At 45.5% G+C, this 18,348-nt stretch overlaps 1 protein-coding gene across 1 annotated transcript in view; it reads left to right on the plus strand.

Moving 5' to 3' along the window:
* The window catches only part of LOC135907641 (chymotrypsinogen A-like), a 38,413-nt gene extending 21,251 nt beyond the window's left edge, over positions 1–17,162 (plus strand). The window contains exons 5-8 of the mRNA XM_065439337.2: positions 4,574–4,715; positions 8,867–8,978; positions 13,276–13,427; positions 16,772–17,162. Of these exons, the coding sequence (XP_065295409.1) occupies positions 4,574–4,715; positions 8,867–8,978; positions 13,276–13,427; positions 16,772–16,990 (625 nt within the window). The 3' untranslated portion in view covers positions 16,991–17,162. The remainder of the gene's footprint in view (positions 1–4,573; positions 4,716–8,866; positions 8,979–13,275; positions 13,428–16,771) is intronic.
* The last annotated feature ends 1,186 nt before the right edge of the window (positions 17,163–18,348 follow it).

Below are 18,348 nucleotides of genomic sequence, written 5' to 3' on the forward strand. Positions count from 1 at the left end.
TCATGCAACCAGTTGAGAGACGATACCCATGGGAAATTGTGGCATGTGATGTTATGGGCCCATACCCCAGGTCAGCTAAGGGGAATCGGTACTTGGTAGTGGTCACTGACCATTTCTCCAAATGGGTAGAGCTGTAAACGCTACGCAAGCTGGATTCTAAGATAATCTGGGATTGGCTGTTGGAAGCATTCACCCGTTTCGGTTTCCCAGCGCAAGTTATCACAGACAATGCCACATATTTCACCGGCAGGATATTCGTTGACACTTGCAAAGCTCTTGGCGTGCAGCACAAAAGGACGACACCCTACCACCCTCAAGCCAACATCACGGAGCGTGTCAACACAAACCTTAAGACAATGCTGGTGGCTTTCACCGAGCGGCACAAGGACTCGGACGTTCGTATCCAGGAGATGGCTTTCGCCACAAGGACCACAGTAAACCGGTCGACAGGATTTACGCCAGCGGCTATTCTTCTCGGTCGCGAGCTCCGTTTTCCTATTGAGCATGCATTCACCAACAGCTCTGAATTACCAACTCGTAATTACTCCACGTTCTCACAAAATCTTTCCAGCCGCCTGGCCCACACTCTGAAGGAGGCCAGGGAAAACTTGGACCATGCCCGCCTGGAACATGGGAACCAATACAACAAAGGCAGGTGGCCCCTGGAGTTCGCGGTCGGCGACGAAGTGCTCCGCCGCACGAACCCACTCAGCGATGCTGCGAAAGGGTTTGCGGCTTCCCTCGCGCCTAGATGGGATGGCCCTTACGTGATCGCGAAACGTATTTCTAGTTTGGTGTACCTACTGCGGAAAAAACACGGCAGCAGAGTAATAGGGCCCGTAAGCTTGCACGACCTCAAAGCATACTACGAGCGCCCATCAGACAGCTAACCGTGCCAATTGGAGCCGTCACGTGGAGATCCGAAGGACGCTAGACAGCATGCCAGCCCATCGCGTGCCAACTGCCACGAACATTTTGCTTCGCAACAGCCGTGATATACTCGACTAGGACGATGCATGGTGCTGTTCGACATAGTGTTGGACATAGTGTTGGACATAGTGTTGGACATAGTGTTGGACATAGTGTTGTTGCATAGTGTTGCTGCATAGTGTTGCTGCATAGTGTTGCTGCATAGTGTTGTTGCATAGTGTCGGTACATAGTGTTGTTGCATAGTGTCGGTACATAGTGTTGTTGCATAGTGTCGGTACATAGTGTTGTTGCATAGTGTCGGTACATAGTGTCATTACATAGTGCTGTTGGACACCCAGACGGGTGTCTGGTCTTGTACGGGGGGAGTGTCGGGCCCTTGGCCCTCTCTGCAGCGCGCACGGGGGAAGCCTTTGAATCACGCGCCACAACGGAACTCGTCGCATGGAGCATGCGCATCGATCGCGGTATCCTAAGAACTCGCGCGGGGACTGCCGGGAAGGCGGCTGCCCGATAAGAAGGCAGCGGAGACTGCACTCGGGGCTTTTTTCGGGGCGCGGGCCTGGGGAGGCGCTGGTGGGGCGTGGCCCGTCTAGGTTTCTTTCCAAGCGTGCTGCAGAGCTGGGGGAAGAGCGTTTTTGCATGGTGTCCGCATGAAAGAGTGCTCCTGTTGTTCGCTTTTGGGACTGTGTCTGTGCGCCTGGTTTGGTGCTTGCTTGCTTTCTGCGCTTTGTGCAAACTGTTATCGCCCGAGAGATTGTGTTGGTTGATGGTTTGTAACGGCCGTTCTTTCCTCGCTCCCTTTGGCTTGTATATTTTCTTGCCTCGCTGTTCTGCTGCTTGGTCCTTTGCCTTGTTCATTTCTGTGATTGACCGCGAGGCTGCGGTAATTGTTTGAGTGTTTCATTATCATAAATTAAAGCAGTTTTTGTTCTTTGCGCCATTGGTCCTTTGTCGTGCTGGTCGCGGCTCGCGGACCCCCTGAGCGAAAGCGAGGGGCCTTCAAGCGATACCCGCTAAAATTCAAAATACATGATCCAGCCTCAAAATGGGTATCATAGCGTATATGTTAGATACAAACATACATATGTATGTTGGTATCTAACCGTTTTCCTACCAACCTGAGTCTCTAATAGTCCGTGGTCGAGTACGTGGAGCATCGGGCTGCTTTGCTGAGGTAGCAGGTTTTGACGCCAACTATCAGACCAGCTTGGGTCGCTGAGTTTGTGGCATTGTTCACATACGTGCCACCCGTTAAGGAAGGTGTTTCGTGCCGACGTGACTCACGGTGAGATGCAGACAGGGCAGGTACCGCTGTTCAAAGAAATTATTTGGCGCCGACTTGAGTGAATTGGTGTGTGCCACTGGGTGTGTGCAATGTGCCGCTATAGAACGACGAAAACGATCCCTTGAATTTTTCCGATGCTGAGTGGAATCGAACGAAAGTACAGCGTTTCCTCAAGGACAGCAAGCCGACGAATCAGCAGGCTGGTGGCGCAATCGCATTGTACATGTGCCACGTTTCCAACAACGCCTTCCACGCCAACGCCTTAGTGAGCTGCGCCTTGAATGCACTCGGTATGGGCTGCTTTTCAATGAACATCTCACCCACTTGGGTCACCGAGCATGCGAGTCAAGCGAGGGAACAATTCTCAGCGTTCGCAGGAACCGGTGCGTTTCTAGTCTTGGAGGCCATGAGCAGATTTCTCGGCCATGCCACTAGATGGCGCAGTGTGCCCAGAAATAAGGACGAGAGAGGTGCCTGATCTCGGCTCCCACCACCCCCTCACTCTCGTCTTCAATAAACTTTATTTCCTCCAGATGGCCGCCTGGTTGCCGCGCATGACGCGCTTCTCGGGGCTCGCACCCACCGACGGGTCACGGATTTCGGAGGCCATGCGCAGGCTTCGCGGCAGATGCGCTTGGTGGCACTGACCTTTCTTAGGGAAGCGCAGAAGAGTGCGACTGCAGTACACAAGTTTCATACATAACTCGTTCCGACAGTGGCAAACGTTGAGTCACTATGTATACTAACGCACTACCATCGACTGCCATCATGAAATAGGTACCGGCGCTTTTCTTTCTACTGCTTTAGCGCCTACTGCGAGGTCTTTGTTCACTGACTGCCGTTGAGCAAACCAAAGTGAGCTAGAAAGGCGAGGCGTCCTGCTTAGAACTCCAGTTTTCATTCTGGCTATCTAGCTATCACACGAAAAAACGTCGGCCGTTTGTGAATGAAGTGCTTCTTAAAAAAAAAGAAAGAAAGAACTCACAGAATGCTTACGAGTGCGTAACTCGAATGATTAGGTGTTAGCTATGTTCGCCTTCGACGTTTTCTCTTCCGATATTGCTTGGGCACTTGAAGAGCCTGTTTCCTTCGCGATGTGTCAGTGTGACGAATATTTTATAGCGTTGATATTGAAACTGCTACAGTCCTCTGAGATGCTCGAGTACCCGCCGGCTTCCTAAGCATACAGTGACGCAGTGGAACGTGGTATGACCACAATGGCATTGTGGCGGTTCTGAAGTGGTGACAATGCTTTAAAGAGGAGAGCGTGAAGTACGGCAGCAAGATGACAATGGGATGACGAGTGAGTTTATGACAACGATTCACGCGACAGCGACTTTATGACCATGGCCGCGTGACGACGACACTACGACGAGGATGGAATGAAGAAGATGAAAAGAGGATAGTAGGAAGACCACGGCAGCATCATGACGACGGTACGACAAGGATCCCCAGAGTAGCGCGGTCTAAAACGCCGCCCGTTCGTATGGGTATGTGCCGCTCTTCAGTGTCATGCGCCGCGATGTGCCGCTCTTCATGTGCCGCACTACTGTGGCACGTTGAAGACGTGCCACAGAAATCGCGCCGTGATTACTAGAGCGTGTGGGCGTCTGGCTGACCCGCACGATGACACACCCAAAGCACAACTTTAAAGCTTGCACACCCGACTCCGAAGTCAGCTTGTCTCGCCAACAGAATCTGTTGCAAGACTGACACGGGCCGAAAACATCTTAACTCACTTTTCAGAATCCCAAAGCAGCAGCGAGAGCTCACGATCACGGTTGCTATGGCAACGTTTATATTCGGCACATCAGCGCCAATGCACTTTTCCGCAAAAATGCCACGTGACTTCCGCCCCACTCACTTCAACCAATGCCTCCTTTTACTATATGCCCGCCGCGTTGCTCGCTTTCCCATTGTAGCGGCGGTTCGCTTAGTTCAGCATAATATCCGTGAGGCGGCGCTCGTTGCCTTTTCAATTTCCGGTGGATGTGGCAGCGGCGGCTGAATGCTTCCTCCGGGGCGTGATATGCGCGGGCGTCTGCTAGCGAGCGTTATCGCGGGCTATCGAGAGGGTGACAGATGCCATGGTAATCTCAGATGCCGCAGCACGTGATCTAAGTTGCAGGCGTTCGCCGTGAGAGGCGCTCGCTGCTTTTTCGCAGAGACAAAAAAAGTGAGAGGGCATGGAACGAAGTTTACGGGACAACTTGGTAAAGTAAAGGAGGCATTGCTTCAACCTATCCCGGCTAGCCAGGACCACTCGTCCGCTTTCTTTTCTCCATAGCGTATGGCAAAAAGTGCACTTGCTGGATGTACTCTTTTCGTCTGATTTGTTGACGCATGTTCTTTTACAGAGGCCGGTACGCGGCACAGGTAGACGTGATGTACAACTTCACGCTGGATGGCAAATTCACTGGAGTGCACGCTCACAAGATTATCGTGCACCCAAGATTTGTAAAACGAGGGGAGATCGTGCATGACGTGGCACTTGTGAAAGTAAGTCATCATTTCTGATATACAATATCTACGATAATGCAAGTACTTTAGCAGTAGCAAAGCGTGGAAATGCCCACGCATTATCAAATGCTGTAGCCGTTTCGTAATTATTCGTTCAGTATATCAAACTATTCCGGATGACGATTCACACGGCTTTATGTATCAAAGGCGCACAATGAACAGTTCAGTGCTTTCGGTGTTTCCGAAATACCATGCTAACCAAATATTTCGCAACTTCCAGCTGTTAAAGTCTGCTTACTGCTATCCGGCTGCTGAACAAGGTATCCGAAACTATCACAACTGAAGTAAGGACAAATGCTTTCAGAGAAATGCAGTAACAAAATGGTTGACAGAAGCTGGATGTTGCATTTCGTGGCTGTATCTTCAATGCAGACCTGTGATCCTCGCTTGTGGTCTGTTTTGTGTGTTTCTTGCAGTCTAGTCGTATAGAATGCAGCTTTATCTTTTATGCTACAACCAGGGATGAACTTCTTGGAACAGACCGTATTGCATTTGTCTGCTGCACACAAATTTTTAGCAGCTTTTCTTTTACTACAACTTTCGGTCTTTCTTCAACAACTTCAAATTTAGAGTTTCTGGAAAGTTTGTCATACATCACCAATTCATTATAGATAATCTTGTTTGCAACCAGGCCCTAAAGTTCTTGAGAGGGCATTTGTGCAGTTTCTTTTTTGATGATCAGTGGCGTTGTATTTAAAACTGCTCAATTAATCTGCAGACATTTATGTCTGACATTCTGTCTATGTCTTCTTGATATTTTCTCTCTTCCTTATATCCTCTATATCTGCTATGTATAGCCAGATACGCCTGCAACGGCTGTCCTGCTATCAATTTGTTTTCTGATTTTCTTCCACCAATACTCGAAACGTTTCTCCCATACTTACCTCGACTGACCGGTTAATGCCTACATCAACTCCATATCTCAGCGCTTCTGGAAGGTGGACGTTTCCCACCGATTTCGGTGGGTGAAAACCGTCGCCTTCCATCAAGTTATGCTAAGTTGCCTCTGGGTTTTTGCTGCGGCAGAAACATGCCTCCTATTGCGTACATCTGCTCCGGCATGTTTTTGTCCATGGCCAACCAGCTCGACTTCCCTCTGTGTTATCGTACAGATTTTCCATTCTATTTTATTTCTTGCCATTCTTGTAAATATCCACGGTCTTTCTCGTTTCCATTCTTGGTATCGAATTTACAGTCTCTCTTCCTCTAGCTTCCTTTCTGATGACTCCTGATTGTCTATTTAGACTTTGAGTTACACTGTACTTGGTTGCCAATTGCCTTGACATCTTCCCTACATTTTATTGCCGTGCTTTTCAGGTTCAGACATTGGCGCGCTTTAGCCATCTATGTATTTTCATCCATGTCACTGAGTTCCTTCTCGCAATTGTCATGCAACTGAGTTAGTTCTTCTCGCAACTGAGTTCGTTCTCGCAAATGTCACCCGGGCGAAAGGAACGAAAGCGGGGAGGAAACGCACCGTCTTCCCTCGAGCGCGATGCACCCAACGTCGCGAGGCATAGGAAGGAGGGCGCCGCTGTTTTCCGGCTGCAACTGCGCATGTAATGGCTGTGTCCGGTCGCGCGGCCATTTCTTGACAGCGATCTGCATTGGGGCAGAGTCTAGGTTTGTCGGTGGCTCGTATCATTGTGCGCGCTGTGTGTTCTCGGTGCCCACTTTGCGTTGAAGCGATAGACAACACGAAGGACACTTCGCTCACTGCTGCTGCCTAGTTTCCTCATGCCAGCGTTCTGACAGCGACTGTCCGCTCTCATCGAGTGTGATGTGTTCATATCTGCTGTGTGCGCTGACATCATACTTGTTAATTCAGTTGAGAAGAAAATGTTCACAATTTGATACGGTCGATGAAAGTACTATCTTTACTTCGTATGGCTGTCTGCTAATTCGCTATCGCAGTCTATGCTTCGGCGTTCCGGCGAAACTGCCATCTTCTCTTGATAGCGGTGGTAGGTTACACATTCAATACAGTAAGTATAGGCGAAGTGTGATTCTTGTGGGAGCTGAACGGCGGTGAGGTGGGGAGGGGGTTGTAGCATTTAGCAGTAGAAACTTTGGAAAAAATCCACGTGATGGAGCTGCAGTTTCAAAAAAAAGGCCAGAGCAAAAAAATGTATTTTCATTAAAAAGGAACAAACGCGCACAAAAGTTGTCACAAATGTCGGCGCATATAGGGTGCTAAAGAATAATAAAGAAAATATAACATTAGTGCTTGCCTCAGTATCATGTCATGTGGCTCCTTGTCTTTCTTATATAGTAATATTTATTTTTTGAATCTAATTACCAAACGCAGCATTAAACCAATATTTAAGTTTGTGAACTTGCGATTAAGAAGACAGCTAGGTTTAGGGTTTCGTCACGTGCTAAGCATACCGTGATCGTAAAAATTTGAAAGAAGCCGCTTTTGTGGGCGCCGCGTTCGCAAGAACTGAGCCTTGTTAGAAGGCATGCCACCTCCTAAAGGTTTGTACAATAGGTTAATACTCAGTCATAGTTATTCACAAATATTTCTGCGGGCTACATACTCACTGATACTTATGTTTATTCACGCTCATCACCGCTTACAAATGTTAATCCTACTCACGCACATAGACACTTGTCAGCAGTCACTTATTTTTCCCGCCACCCACAAGTTCTTATAATAGCCTTGGCGTTTTTTTGCCACTGCTGGACCTTGCGTCAATAGTCCCCAATCATCATCATCATCATCATCATCATCACCACCATCATCATCATCACACGTGCTCGTACATGCGTCCTCACATACTCGTGATGTCCAGCATTTACTCACGTTCGAACACGCTCCAACCCACACACTCCCTGTCATGGTATTTTGGTGATACTTAAAGGGACACTAAAGAGAAACAATAAATCAGTTTAGACTAATGAAGCATTATTTGAGAACCCTGCAGGCAGTACTTTCAAAAAATCATTTGATTAATTAATGAGAAAATAGAGGTCCAAGTATCAGTATTTGAATTTCGCGCCGAAACCCCAGCGCCAGTACGTCAGCGTGACGTCAGGGATTCCAAAGTATGTTTTCGCCTTTGGGCCGCATTGGCTGAATAAAGGTTCCCGAAACTTGCCATGTTTAAAACTTGGTTCCTTTAGAACACAATGTAGTCAATCTGTACCGCTATATACAATTAGTAGGCCCTAGAAGATGCCATCAAAATCCAAGACGTCACAGCCCCCAGGTGCGGGAACTCTAGTAGGGGCCGCCACCCGTATTTCGTTCTTGCGCTTTTTCTGGCTTACCAAGCGTCTTAGCTTTGTAAGATTGGTATTTTTGGTGTTGTACATTGGTAATTTACTGATGCAGAAGAAATCATTCTTCACTTAAGTGTCCCTTTAAGTCAGCTGGCACTCACTTTTCATATTAAGGTCTACTCAAATTCACTGACATTCATTCTCCTTCATGCCCATTTGCAGTCATACCTTTCGTAACTCCAATCAGTTTCTCTCATACTGTGCGCCGAGTATCAAATGAATGCTTTATGGTATGACTCTGATGAGTGTTGCATGATTGCTCTAGTAACCCTACTGTTGTTTGGTGTGGAGCATCCTGTAAAGATGGTTCATACGGTGAGTAGTGCTAAGAATAGTTCATTACTGGAAATATTTGTCTTCTGTCCACTAACGGCCACACGGCTACTCAGTGAAGTTCTGTTTCGTTTGAACGCGAATAACGCTGTCGCATTTGAAATAATTCTTCAGCTGTAGCTGCTGCGAGATTTGGCGCTAACAAAATACAGCTTCCATTGAGTAACCTGGTACATTTTGGTATATTAAAATAGAACCTGTTGAATCACAGTTCACAATTATAGGCAAATGCAACTACCGTTTGGCCAGTTAAACCTTGGCAAAATTTTGTTCTTAAGCAGCAGCATCACTGTTATATTGGTACACAGATGTGTGTTGTACACTACTTCCTCAGAGGCCTATATGCAAAAAAAAGATACTTCTCAGAAACGGAACAGTGCATTAGAATTGATATGACTTTAGCTCCAAAATTGAGTGTAGATCAAAGCAGTGTCACGTAAGCAGGGCGTTATCTGTTGAGAATATGTTCGGTTTGTTTACAATTGATCCCTACTAAACGTTACTCTTAACAGCTGCCAGTGGATCTGGAATTCAACAGATTCATGAAACCAGTGTGCCTGCCTACACAGAAAATGAACGTTGCAGGAAAGATTCTTGTTGTCGCCGGCTGGGGTCGGACAGGATGTAAGTACCACAATTTGCACCTTTAATTGGACAGTGGTTCTCTGCACACGAATATGGGCAAATAAGAAAAACCACAGACGTGCAAAATGAAATCACATACGTAAAAGCACAATAAAGCTATAAATCAACTCATATAAATGTGTGATGAATTCAACCTTAAAGCTTCGTCGCGTGATCGTTGTCATAGCCAACAAATCCGGCGACATCAATCTCACAATGAATGCCAAAGTAAGATTGATTAGCATTGAAGCAAAGTGTCGACAGACCGTACTGCAAACGCCGAAACCGGTCATGTATGAGGAATGTCGGAATATATATTGAAACAAGTGCGTCTGATTATATTGTGTGTCCAAGCTAAGCTTAGCCAAACTGCTCAGCGAAAGGAAAAGAAAAATGTGAAAAACGGGAATACAAAATAAAATTACAGGGCCTACGGTGTACAACCGAACACCATAGTTTTGAAACCGGTATGTTGCACCGTGTTCGTTAGATCTTTTTTGTTGTTGTTGAAAACCTGTATTAATGTTAGCTGGTACGCCAATATATGACGAGGGTTCAACTCCGCCTGCATCCGGGGAAATTTAAATTATTTTTTCTTGTCCCTGAAGACCGGCACATATTCAAGGTTCCAAGTTTACGTTAAAAAAGGTTCCTTGAAGAACCGCACTTATCCAGTTACTCTTAACTATATAGCGGCTGCAATGATACCATTTCTACTGAAGTTTAGCTGGCCGTGAGACGAGTGTGAAGCAAAGTGCTTCGCCCCACGTATAGTACTTTGGCAAAGACACGTTTCGAAGCAAATTTTCCACCAAGAACTTTCCAGATTTCCCTCTGGGGACTATTTTTGGGGAAAAAATGCGCGACAGAAGCCCTCGCCTGAGCCTCCCTGCGATGCAGTATGAGGGGAGCAGTGCCCACGGTAACGGGAGGGACGAAGGTATATCGCCGATTATCTAGAAGCAGCTGAGGTTACCTAGGAGCGGTCCCTACGAGCCTGACCTTCTCCGTACCCGATCTTTATTTCTTGCACCTAAGCTGGTCGTGTGCCCACTCTCCCGTTGATTCAAATCTTCCGCGTAGGCGAACTTTATTTGTATTTTGAGCGGCTGTTAATATTAAATAGGTTATTACACATCCTTAGTTTCGTATGCATTGTGAAAATTCACACATCTGACACAGTCTCCAGATAGGGCTTTAGTGCGAGAAAATAATTTAGTATAGAACGCAGAGTATGGTTGAAGAAATGTGGTGCAGTGAATTAATGTCGGTGTAATAATCCTAAACGGAAGAGATAGTTGACATCCTAGACGACATTAAATTTTGTATCACGTCATTTTGGCCCTTGTGCAGCTTATGGCACGTAGAAACATTTATGGTGAGCCGTTATTACGATTCTGGCCCTATCTCGGTTAGGTGAAAGTAGATGTCCGGTGAAGCGCACTAGCAGGTTTCGCACATTTGGTGAAAGCAAAAATGGGAATTAGCATTCTCGCGATAAAAAATACATGTCTGGTGTTTATTTTTCTATGCTTTGATGTCCTGAATATATGCTCAATCAGTAACTCGGTCAGTTCAGGCCTAACACAAAATTCAAATTCACTCGTCGCTGTTCCCGCGGGCACAATTGAAATAAATTTTGAATTTATTTACGCGGATTACGCCTAATGGCTAATTAAAACATTCTACATAAGTAGTTGCTTCATGACAGGGAGCTATGCCTTCTCAATTAGATAAGCTGCGCGGGGCGTCTTTGGCGACGCTATCATTTTTTCTTTTCAGTGTGCTCGGTCGTAATAAAGGACGTCTTTAATATAACTCTTTATTAACTCCCAAAGCACGCTAAACGCAATTTTTTTTATTTAGTTACGAATAATGTTGGCCTGTCGGTCGTTACAGGGTGGGTCATAGCAGCACTTGGACAATCTGTACAATACATGGTATTACAATTTTACATATAGCAAAAAAAAAAAAAACCCAAGTTAGTAGCAGTATTTCGGCAATTAGTACAGTACATGAAGGCAGTACATGAATAGTGTTTTAATAGGAGAACATAAGTGAACAAAGAAGATACATAAGCGAAATATAATACATATACTCCGATAAATATGACTATAAACGCAGTGTTAATAAACGAGGTCATACACTCTTCCCTCCCCCAAAAAAAACACCACACGAATACGTGCGTGCTTCTTTCAATGTTGCCTTAAGTTTTTCTCGAATTCTTCCGCACTGATGCTTTCTCGCGTTAATACAGGTAACTCATTCCATTCTTTAATGGTTCTTGGGAAGAAGCAAAATGCGTAGGCGTTAATGTGTATCTGATGTATTCGAAAAGTATTACATTTGCTTTTCCGTAGTGTTCTACCTTGTCGTGCTATCAAATACTGTTCGCTATTAATGTTGAATGTGTTTTTAGTGAGAAGAAAAAATTACCGACGATTACGTTACGTCCTAATGCGAAATTTGAGAGCAGCAAATAAGCTGTTTCACCTTTTCGATAGATTGAGGCAAAGAAATCGAGCAACACATGTATGCGCTATCACAGAATTTTTTTTAATTTTTCACACGTATTCCTTTAACAAAGACTCCACTAACAGTTCTTGACAGTCATGAAGGAAGCTTTGTGGTCGGAGAAATAGACTGATATATGTTCGACTTGGTACCACCGCACAGGGGTTGCATTGGAGGAGGAGCGAAGAAAGGAACTAAGTTCGAGCCGGCGCTTTGACAACCGGAGACTCGCAGGAAGAGGGGGGAGGGGGGCGGCGTGTACACCCAGCGGCAAACGATTGGGGCAGAAGCGCGCGCAGCAAGCGGACAACACGATAAAGGGAGGAGGGAAGAGATAGCAGCGACTGACTGATGCCGCTGACGCCGATAGTGAGTCAACCCCAGCTGCGGAGTTGGTTTCAGGGACAACGCCGCCGATGCCGACACAAACAATATGATACCCTCGCTTCCGCAGCGCTAAGAACCAGGTCTAGCCGTGGGAAGGTGGTCACGTATTCGTCGACGTGCCGGGGCCTACGTGAAATAACCGGCGCGTCGGCAACTGAAGAGCACCCTATCCGCCACACAAGAACAGGGGGGGGGGGGACCCTTTCCTCCTCTTTCTGCATGGCGGCGACGGTGTTCTATGCAGTCACGTTATCTTGACTCTCTAGCGGCGTCAGCGGCATCCAGCGGTATCAGTCGGTCGCTGCTAGCGCTGGGGGGATGAAAGGGGGGCGGAGCTGGTTACGAGGCCGACGACAACGCCGACGACGACGCGAAACCCAGGAACGGACGCCAAAGAGCTGCGCTCTAAAAAGAACTTTAACCTAGCTACGCGCCTGCGTTCAGCGAGCGTAGGCAAGTGCAGCAATCCGAGCATTTCGGAGACATAATCTGTGCGAGAATAACGCGATAGGATAAACCTCGCTGCTCGACGTTGAACTCTTTCCAGTCTCTCAATTAGCCCTGACTGATAAGGGTCCCAGATTATGCTGGCGTATTCTAACGTGGGTCGAACGTACGTTAAATAAGCTGTTAGTTTTATTTTCATAGCAACTGGGGCTGGTTCTTCCTAATTTTTTTTTTCTTGTCGGCATCTGGAGTATTTCTACGCTGCTGGAACGTGTACAGTCGAGTGCGAAAGTTCAAAGACCAGAAGTGCCACTAAATTATTTTCTTCAGTGCTTTGGCATAAAACGTGAAATCGAGTGTACTGTCCATGTGCGCTTGCTTGACGAGTGCCATGCTTTTATGTCTTTTGACCTTGCACGGGTGTGCTAGAGGAAACAAATCTTGTTCTTTTACGTATGCCGTGGTCTCTAAACTTTTGTACTCGACTCTACTTGTTGATAAGTTTTCGGGGACCGAATTTTAACCACCAAAAGCCTAAAGTTATCGCTCAGGGCTGGACGCCCGTGGTGTATTTGGAACTCACTCGAATGTTACCTTTCGTACTATCTCTTGTCTATGTTCTTGCGGGACCTTGTTGTCCTTGTTACCTTGTTACCGGACCTTGTTACTAGCATCGTGCATTATCTGCGTGTCAAGCGCATCGGATTTAATAGGTGACTCGTGGACAGCTCCATCGTAATCTCTGATGCTTGCCTACCTTAATTTCAGAAAGTACACTACTAGCATCGCGCATTATATGCGCGACGCTAGTAGTCTACTTTCTGAAATTAAGTCTACTTTCACATTAAATCCCATCCCTACTTCAACTCGTTCACGAAGGAATTCATTTTTTCACTGACTGGAACTAGAGGTGCAATCACCTTGTGCCTTTTTTCATTTCTTTCTCCAGTGGGAAAAGGCAGCAAGAGCCTTCGGCGTGCTGAAGTTGTTGTTCTCACGGATAAGCTGTGCCAAGATAAGCTAAGAACAAGCAGAAATAGGATAAAGGCCGCACCTGGACCTGTAATCTGTGCTTTCGGTATAGGCAGTGGAGCCTGTCCGGTAAGTAGGCAATTGAAACGGTGACTTCGGCTTCAGATATCAATCGAGGCGGCAAGTTTTACAGCGTCAATTACACATGGATAGAACCCCTAATTATCTAGGTGCGTTAAGAATAGATCGAATAAGCGGTGATATTGCCTCCCCCCTCCCCCTGCCTGTCCCTAATGTAATCAATGAGTCAGGTTGCTTAAAACACCCTTTGGCTTAGGCTAAAGGTGTTTCCATTTATTTCGAGATTATATATGTCTCTGAACAATAATAATAATAAAAAATCTTGAAGAAGCAGCGCTAACAATGCCTACTACGGTTACTTATACTATACTGCCAGCTGCATAGAGGAGCAATATACAAAATGAAACAAGAAAATGTGCATAGGTTTTGGTAAATAAGATGAATTAGCACATGAAACACAAATGCACTGAAGTATAAGTGAGATTATAAACAAATTGATTAAACGTTTGCATCATTTACTTTCATGGCCGATGAGAAGTTGTGCCCTTACACACTCACTAAAAAGTGGTCTAACTGGAGCAGAATGAGAAAATTCGATAGCTGCGTCAATATTGCATGTAAAAATAATAAGGATCCTAGCATACGATTTGTGACACTCCTGACAATAGTCCACAGAATACTTGTGGAATGCGGGAGATGAAAATTGAAGACGGAGAGTAAAACGTGAACAGGATGAAAGCAGGAGCCACAAGTGGACTTGTCTTTCTCAAGACGACGTATGCTGTCTTCAGCACAGTATATATAGACACTGTTCTTCTAAAGGGGGAAGAGTGTAAAGCGGATGGGCGAGGTGACGACCGAGGGTGGGTTAACAGCCCCGAGGGTGCGCAATCGAAAAGAAATTTTATGTGCTACTGAACGTAGGTGAAGGAATGTGAGGTAGTGCCACATTTCAGCCGGTTGACATCTCACTGTACATTCGGCAGGTAACAGTACACTTCAAAACACATATTAATAAAAGAACGAAAAGAATGAATAAAGAAAGGGTGGCGGGGAAGTTGGAATATTATTGACAACGCAATAATAAATAAAGAATAAGAAAGCACTAAACAACTCAGTGAAAACTAACCTACTGCTGTTGCCTGTAGTTTGAAATTTCGCATGGCGAAATGCTTATAAAGGTCCTTTTGAAACACTCGTGCACTAAATGTCCAATATTCTAGGCAGTCCCAAATTCGATAAAAACCAACGGGCATAAAAGTTTCGAAGGAAGCTTTAGAATCTATTCGCTATGCTAAATTTCAAACTACGCCATTAAATTAGGCATAGTTTATGCCTACTGCTTTTTATTCGCTTTGGGCATTTTGGAATATTGGACTTTTATTGCATGAACTTTTCAAAGGGAGCTTTAAGAGCCATTCGCTATGCTGAATTTCAAACTATAGAGCTCTTGGTTATACTTAATTGGGTTGTTTAATTTATTCTTTTTCTTTTATCTTTTTTTATCATTGCCACCTCATTATTTTTTCATCCTTTTCGTTCTTTCCTTAATATATTTAGTCTTTTTTTCACGAGCACTGTCTTCTGCCACTACATTTATTGTCTCATTTATTGTCACTTTTGCCACTATCTATGGTCTAATTGGGGATAAGAGTTAATGGAGAATACCTAAGTAACTTGCTATTCGTTGATGAAATTGCCTTGCTTAGTAACTAAGGGGACCAATTGAAATGTATGCTCACTGACCTGGACAGGCGAAATAGAAGGGTGGGTCTAAAAATTAATCTGCAGAAAACTAAAGTAACGTTCAACAGTCTCGGAAGAGAACAGCAGTTTACGATAGGTAGCGAGGCACTGGAAGTGGTAAGGGAATTTATCTACTTAGGGAAGGTAGTGACCGCGGATCCGGATCATGAGACTGAAATAATGAGACGAATAAGAATGTGCTGGGGTGCGTTTGGCGTGCATTCGCAGATCATGAACAGCAGGTTGGCATTATTCCTCAAGAGAAATCTGTATAACAGCTGTCTTACTAGTACTACCCTACGAGGCAGAAATCTGGAGGCTTAAGAAAAGGGTTCTACCTAAATTGAGGACGGCGCAACGAGCTATGGAAAGAAGAATGATGAGTGTAACGTTAAGGGATAAGAAAAGAGAAGATTGGGTGAGGGAATATAGGCGAGTTAATTACATCTTAGTTTAAATCTTGAAAAAGAAATAGGCATGGGTCGGGCATGTTATGAGGGCGGAAGTTAACCGATGGTCATAAAGGGTTACGGACTGGATCACATGAGAAGGCAAGCGTAGCAGGGGGCGGTAAAACGTTAGGTTGGTTGATGAGATTACGAAGGTTGCAGGGACAACATGGCCACAATTAGCACATGACCGGGGTAGCTGGAGAAGTATGAGAGAGGCCTTTGGCCTGCAGTGGGCGTACCCAGGCTGGTGATGATGATGATGATATATTGTGCCGAGGAGAGCGTTTGTCGCCTTGAAAAAGAAAAGTCCGCTAGTTGAAACGTTGGCTGCTGCTTTCATCTTGTTTACGTTTTGTTGGTTGTCTTTACATCATTGTAATTTAGTTTTAAGAACAACAACCAATTGAGAACGACCGCTTGCGGTCATTAAGATAGTGTCCCCAGTTAATAAATGATACTGGGTAAGCTAAGGGACCCAAGTTCTTGAGTAGATTTGATGTGTACAGCACTACCAAATGCCATTTTAGCACTTTGAAGTCCGATGATTTCCTGTATGAATCGTAATCTCTTGCTCAAGATATTGGATGTTTTCAGAAATGTGTGCATCAACAATGCCAATCAAAAAATTTATCAGCATTATCGTGCAGGCGGACATGGCTCCACTTGAAATTGCACAAATGTACATGGTTCGCATCATTTCGAGCTTAAGCCTCGGCGCTCAATTTTTTTGGAGCCTGCTGCCTTATTCACATAACCTGCATCGGCTGGCTCAATAATAAACTTGAGGTTATTTATGGCCATATTGCAGGTCATTAGGCTGGTAAATTAGAAACTACGAATAGCCACATGCCGTTCACAAGTAACTGAGCTTCTGGCAGTTTATGAGAAAAAAATTATGATTATTGCTGAAACGTCAAGTGGGATTTTCTTTTATTTCGTCAACTCTGCCGATCAGATGTATAGAATATGAAATTTTTTACTTCATTAGCATTATTCCGACAAGAAACATTTACCATAAAAATGATACGTCAATAGGTCTTCACGTTGCAAGTACGCCTAAAGTTGTTATGACCGTTGTTCATTGTGCTACAAAAGCAAAACCTTCGCTGAAAGTAAAGTTTATCAGAAAACAGTTTTACACTCGTTTTTATATTGTGCCCCCACAATAATCATGTCTTTCCTTGTCACCCACAGGGGGACTCAGGCGGACCGTTAACGCTCAGGGGTGACGATGGAAGAACACTGCAACTCGGAATTGTTTCTTCGGGACAGAACAAATGCCCCCCAAACAGGCCACCGTTTTACGCGCGGGTCTCCAGTCTCATGCAGTGGATCGAAAAGGCTCTACACAACGTCCGAATGTGGAGGAAGTATAAGTTTGTACGAAAACAAGTTTCAGTTTACCTGCAATGAGACGCCCTTCCATTGCACCGTCGTGGAAAACTCAAGACGAAAACACTGGCGAAGTGGTTAAGCATAGTGAAAAAGGCAGGGGTAAAACGCATACACAAACAGTGCGTATGAAAGATGATAAATGCGGCCTAAACTGAGGATATTATTAAAATTGTTTGTTCAATCACTGAAACACTGCGTTTCGGCTAATCGGTTCATGACTTCAGAAGAAACAGCGCAAAATAGCCTCAAGTAAGGATAAGTTGAGGGAAAGGAAGGAGGTGAGAAAGCACCGTCGTCTGTCCCTTTCAAATGTACTGTTATTTTGCGATGTTCTCGCTCAACTCAGGTACGTGAAGAAGAGTAAAAAGGACACCGGCCACGAAAAGAATACAAGAAAGACGTGTCGGCTCCACTGACGGGAGCCTTGGTCGCAATGAAATTAAGGACGTGCCATACAATGTTTATGTGGCTTTAAAACATGATGTAAGTAGCGTGTGTAGAGGGGGGGGGGGCGGAGGGTTCTCTCATTCTGGTTGAGGGTGCTATCTTTCATTTGAATTAGGAGGGATTCGAAGCGGTGTCTTGAAGTCAAATTTCTTTTTCTTTCTGATATCTTGGCATTATCCCAATCAATCCTGTGGCGCAAGTCACCTGCAGGTTCTGCCAAGGTGTTTGGTGCAACTTTTTTCTTTTTCCCATCGTTGACAAGCTGCTTCAACCGCTGTTCTAAATTGCCTGTCTCGCCGATATGTACGCAATCGCAGTCTTCCCAAGGAATCCCTTAGACGTCGCCAGGAAACTTTGTCTTCGGAAGCTTGTCTTTCACGTTTACCAGCCGGTGGCGTAATCTTTGGGATAGCGCCTGTACTACCTGGACGTCATAGCCGCGTAGAACGCGGGCTAAGCCCTCGCTCACACCGGGCACATACGGTATGGGGCGCGTTCTCGTGGGAACACACAGTCAGGCCTTGGGGGCTGAGACAGATTGCGTTCCACCGAGTTTACAGACGACCTCGGGTAGCCACATGCCGAGAGATTTTGGTGCACTTCTTGTAGGTCAGCAGCCGGCTTTGTGGCGTTGTGCAGATACGCTTGGTTCTGCCGACAAGAGAGGCTACTACCGATCTCTTCTGTTTCATCGGGTGCACTGAATTAAAATGCAGATACCTGCCTCTGTGAGTGCTCTTTCTGTACACGGAAAATGCCAGACTGTGCCGGTCACGTTTCACGAGGACGTCCCGACAAGGAAGCTCGCCATGTTTTTCTTCCTCGACTGTGAATGGGATAGACGTTTCAATACTGTTCAAATGCGACAAAAATGAAGAAATTTCTACTCGCTGAATTATGCTGAACACATCGTCTACGTAACGTAGGAA

The sequence above is a fragment of the Dermacentor albipictus genome, chromosome 10 (genome assembly GCF_038994185.2).
Source record: "Dermacentor albipictus isolate Rhodes 1998 colony chromosome 10, USDA_Dalb.pri_finalv2, whole genome shotgun sequence".
Taxonomy (NCBI): domain Eukaryota; kingdom Metazoa; phylum Arthropoda; class Arachnida; order Ixodida; family Ixodidae; genus Dermacentor; species Dermacentor albipictus.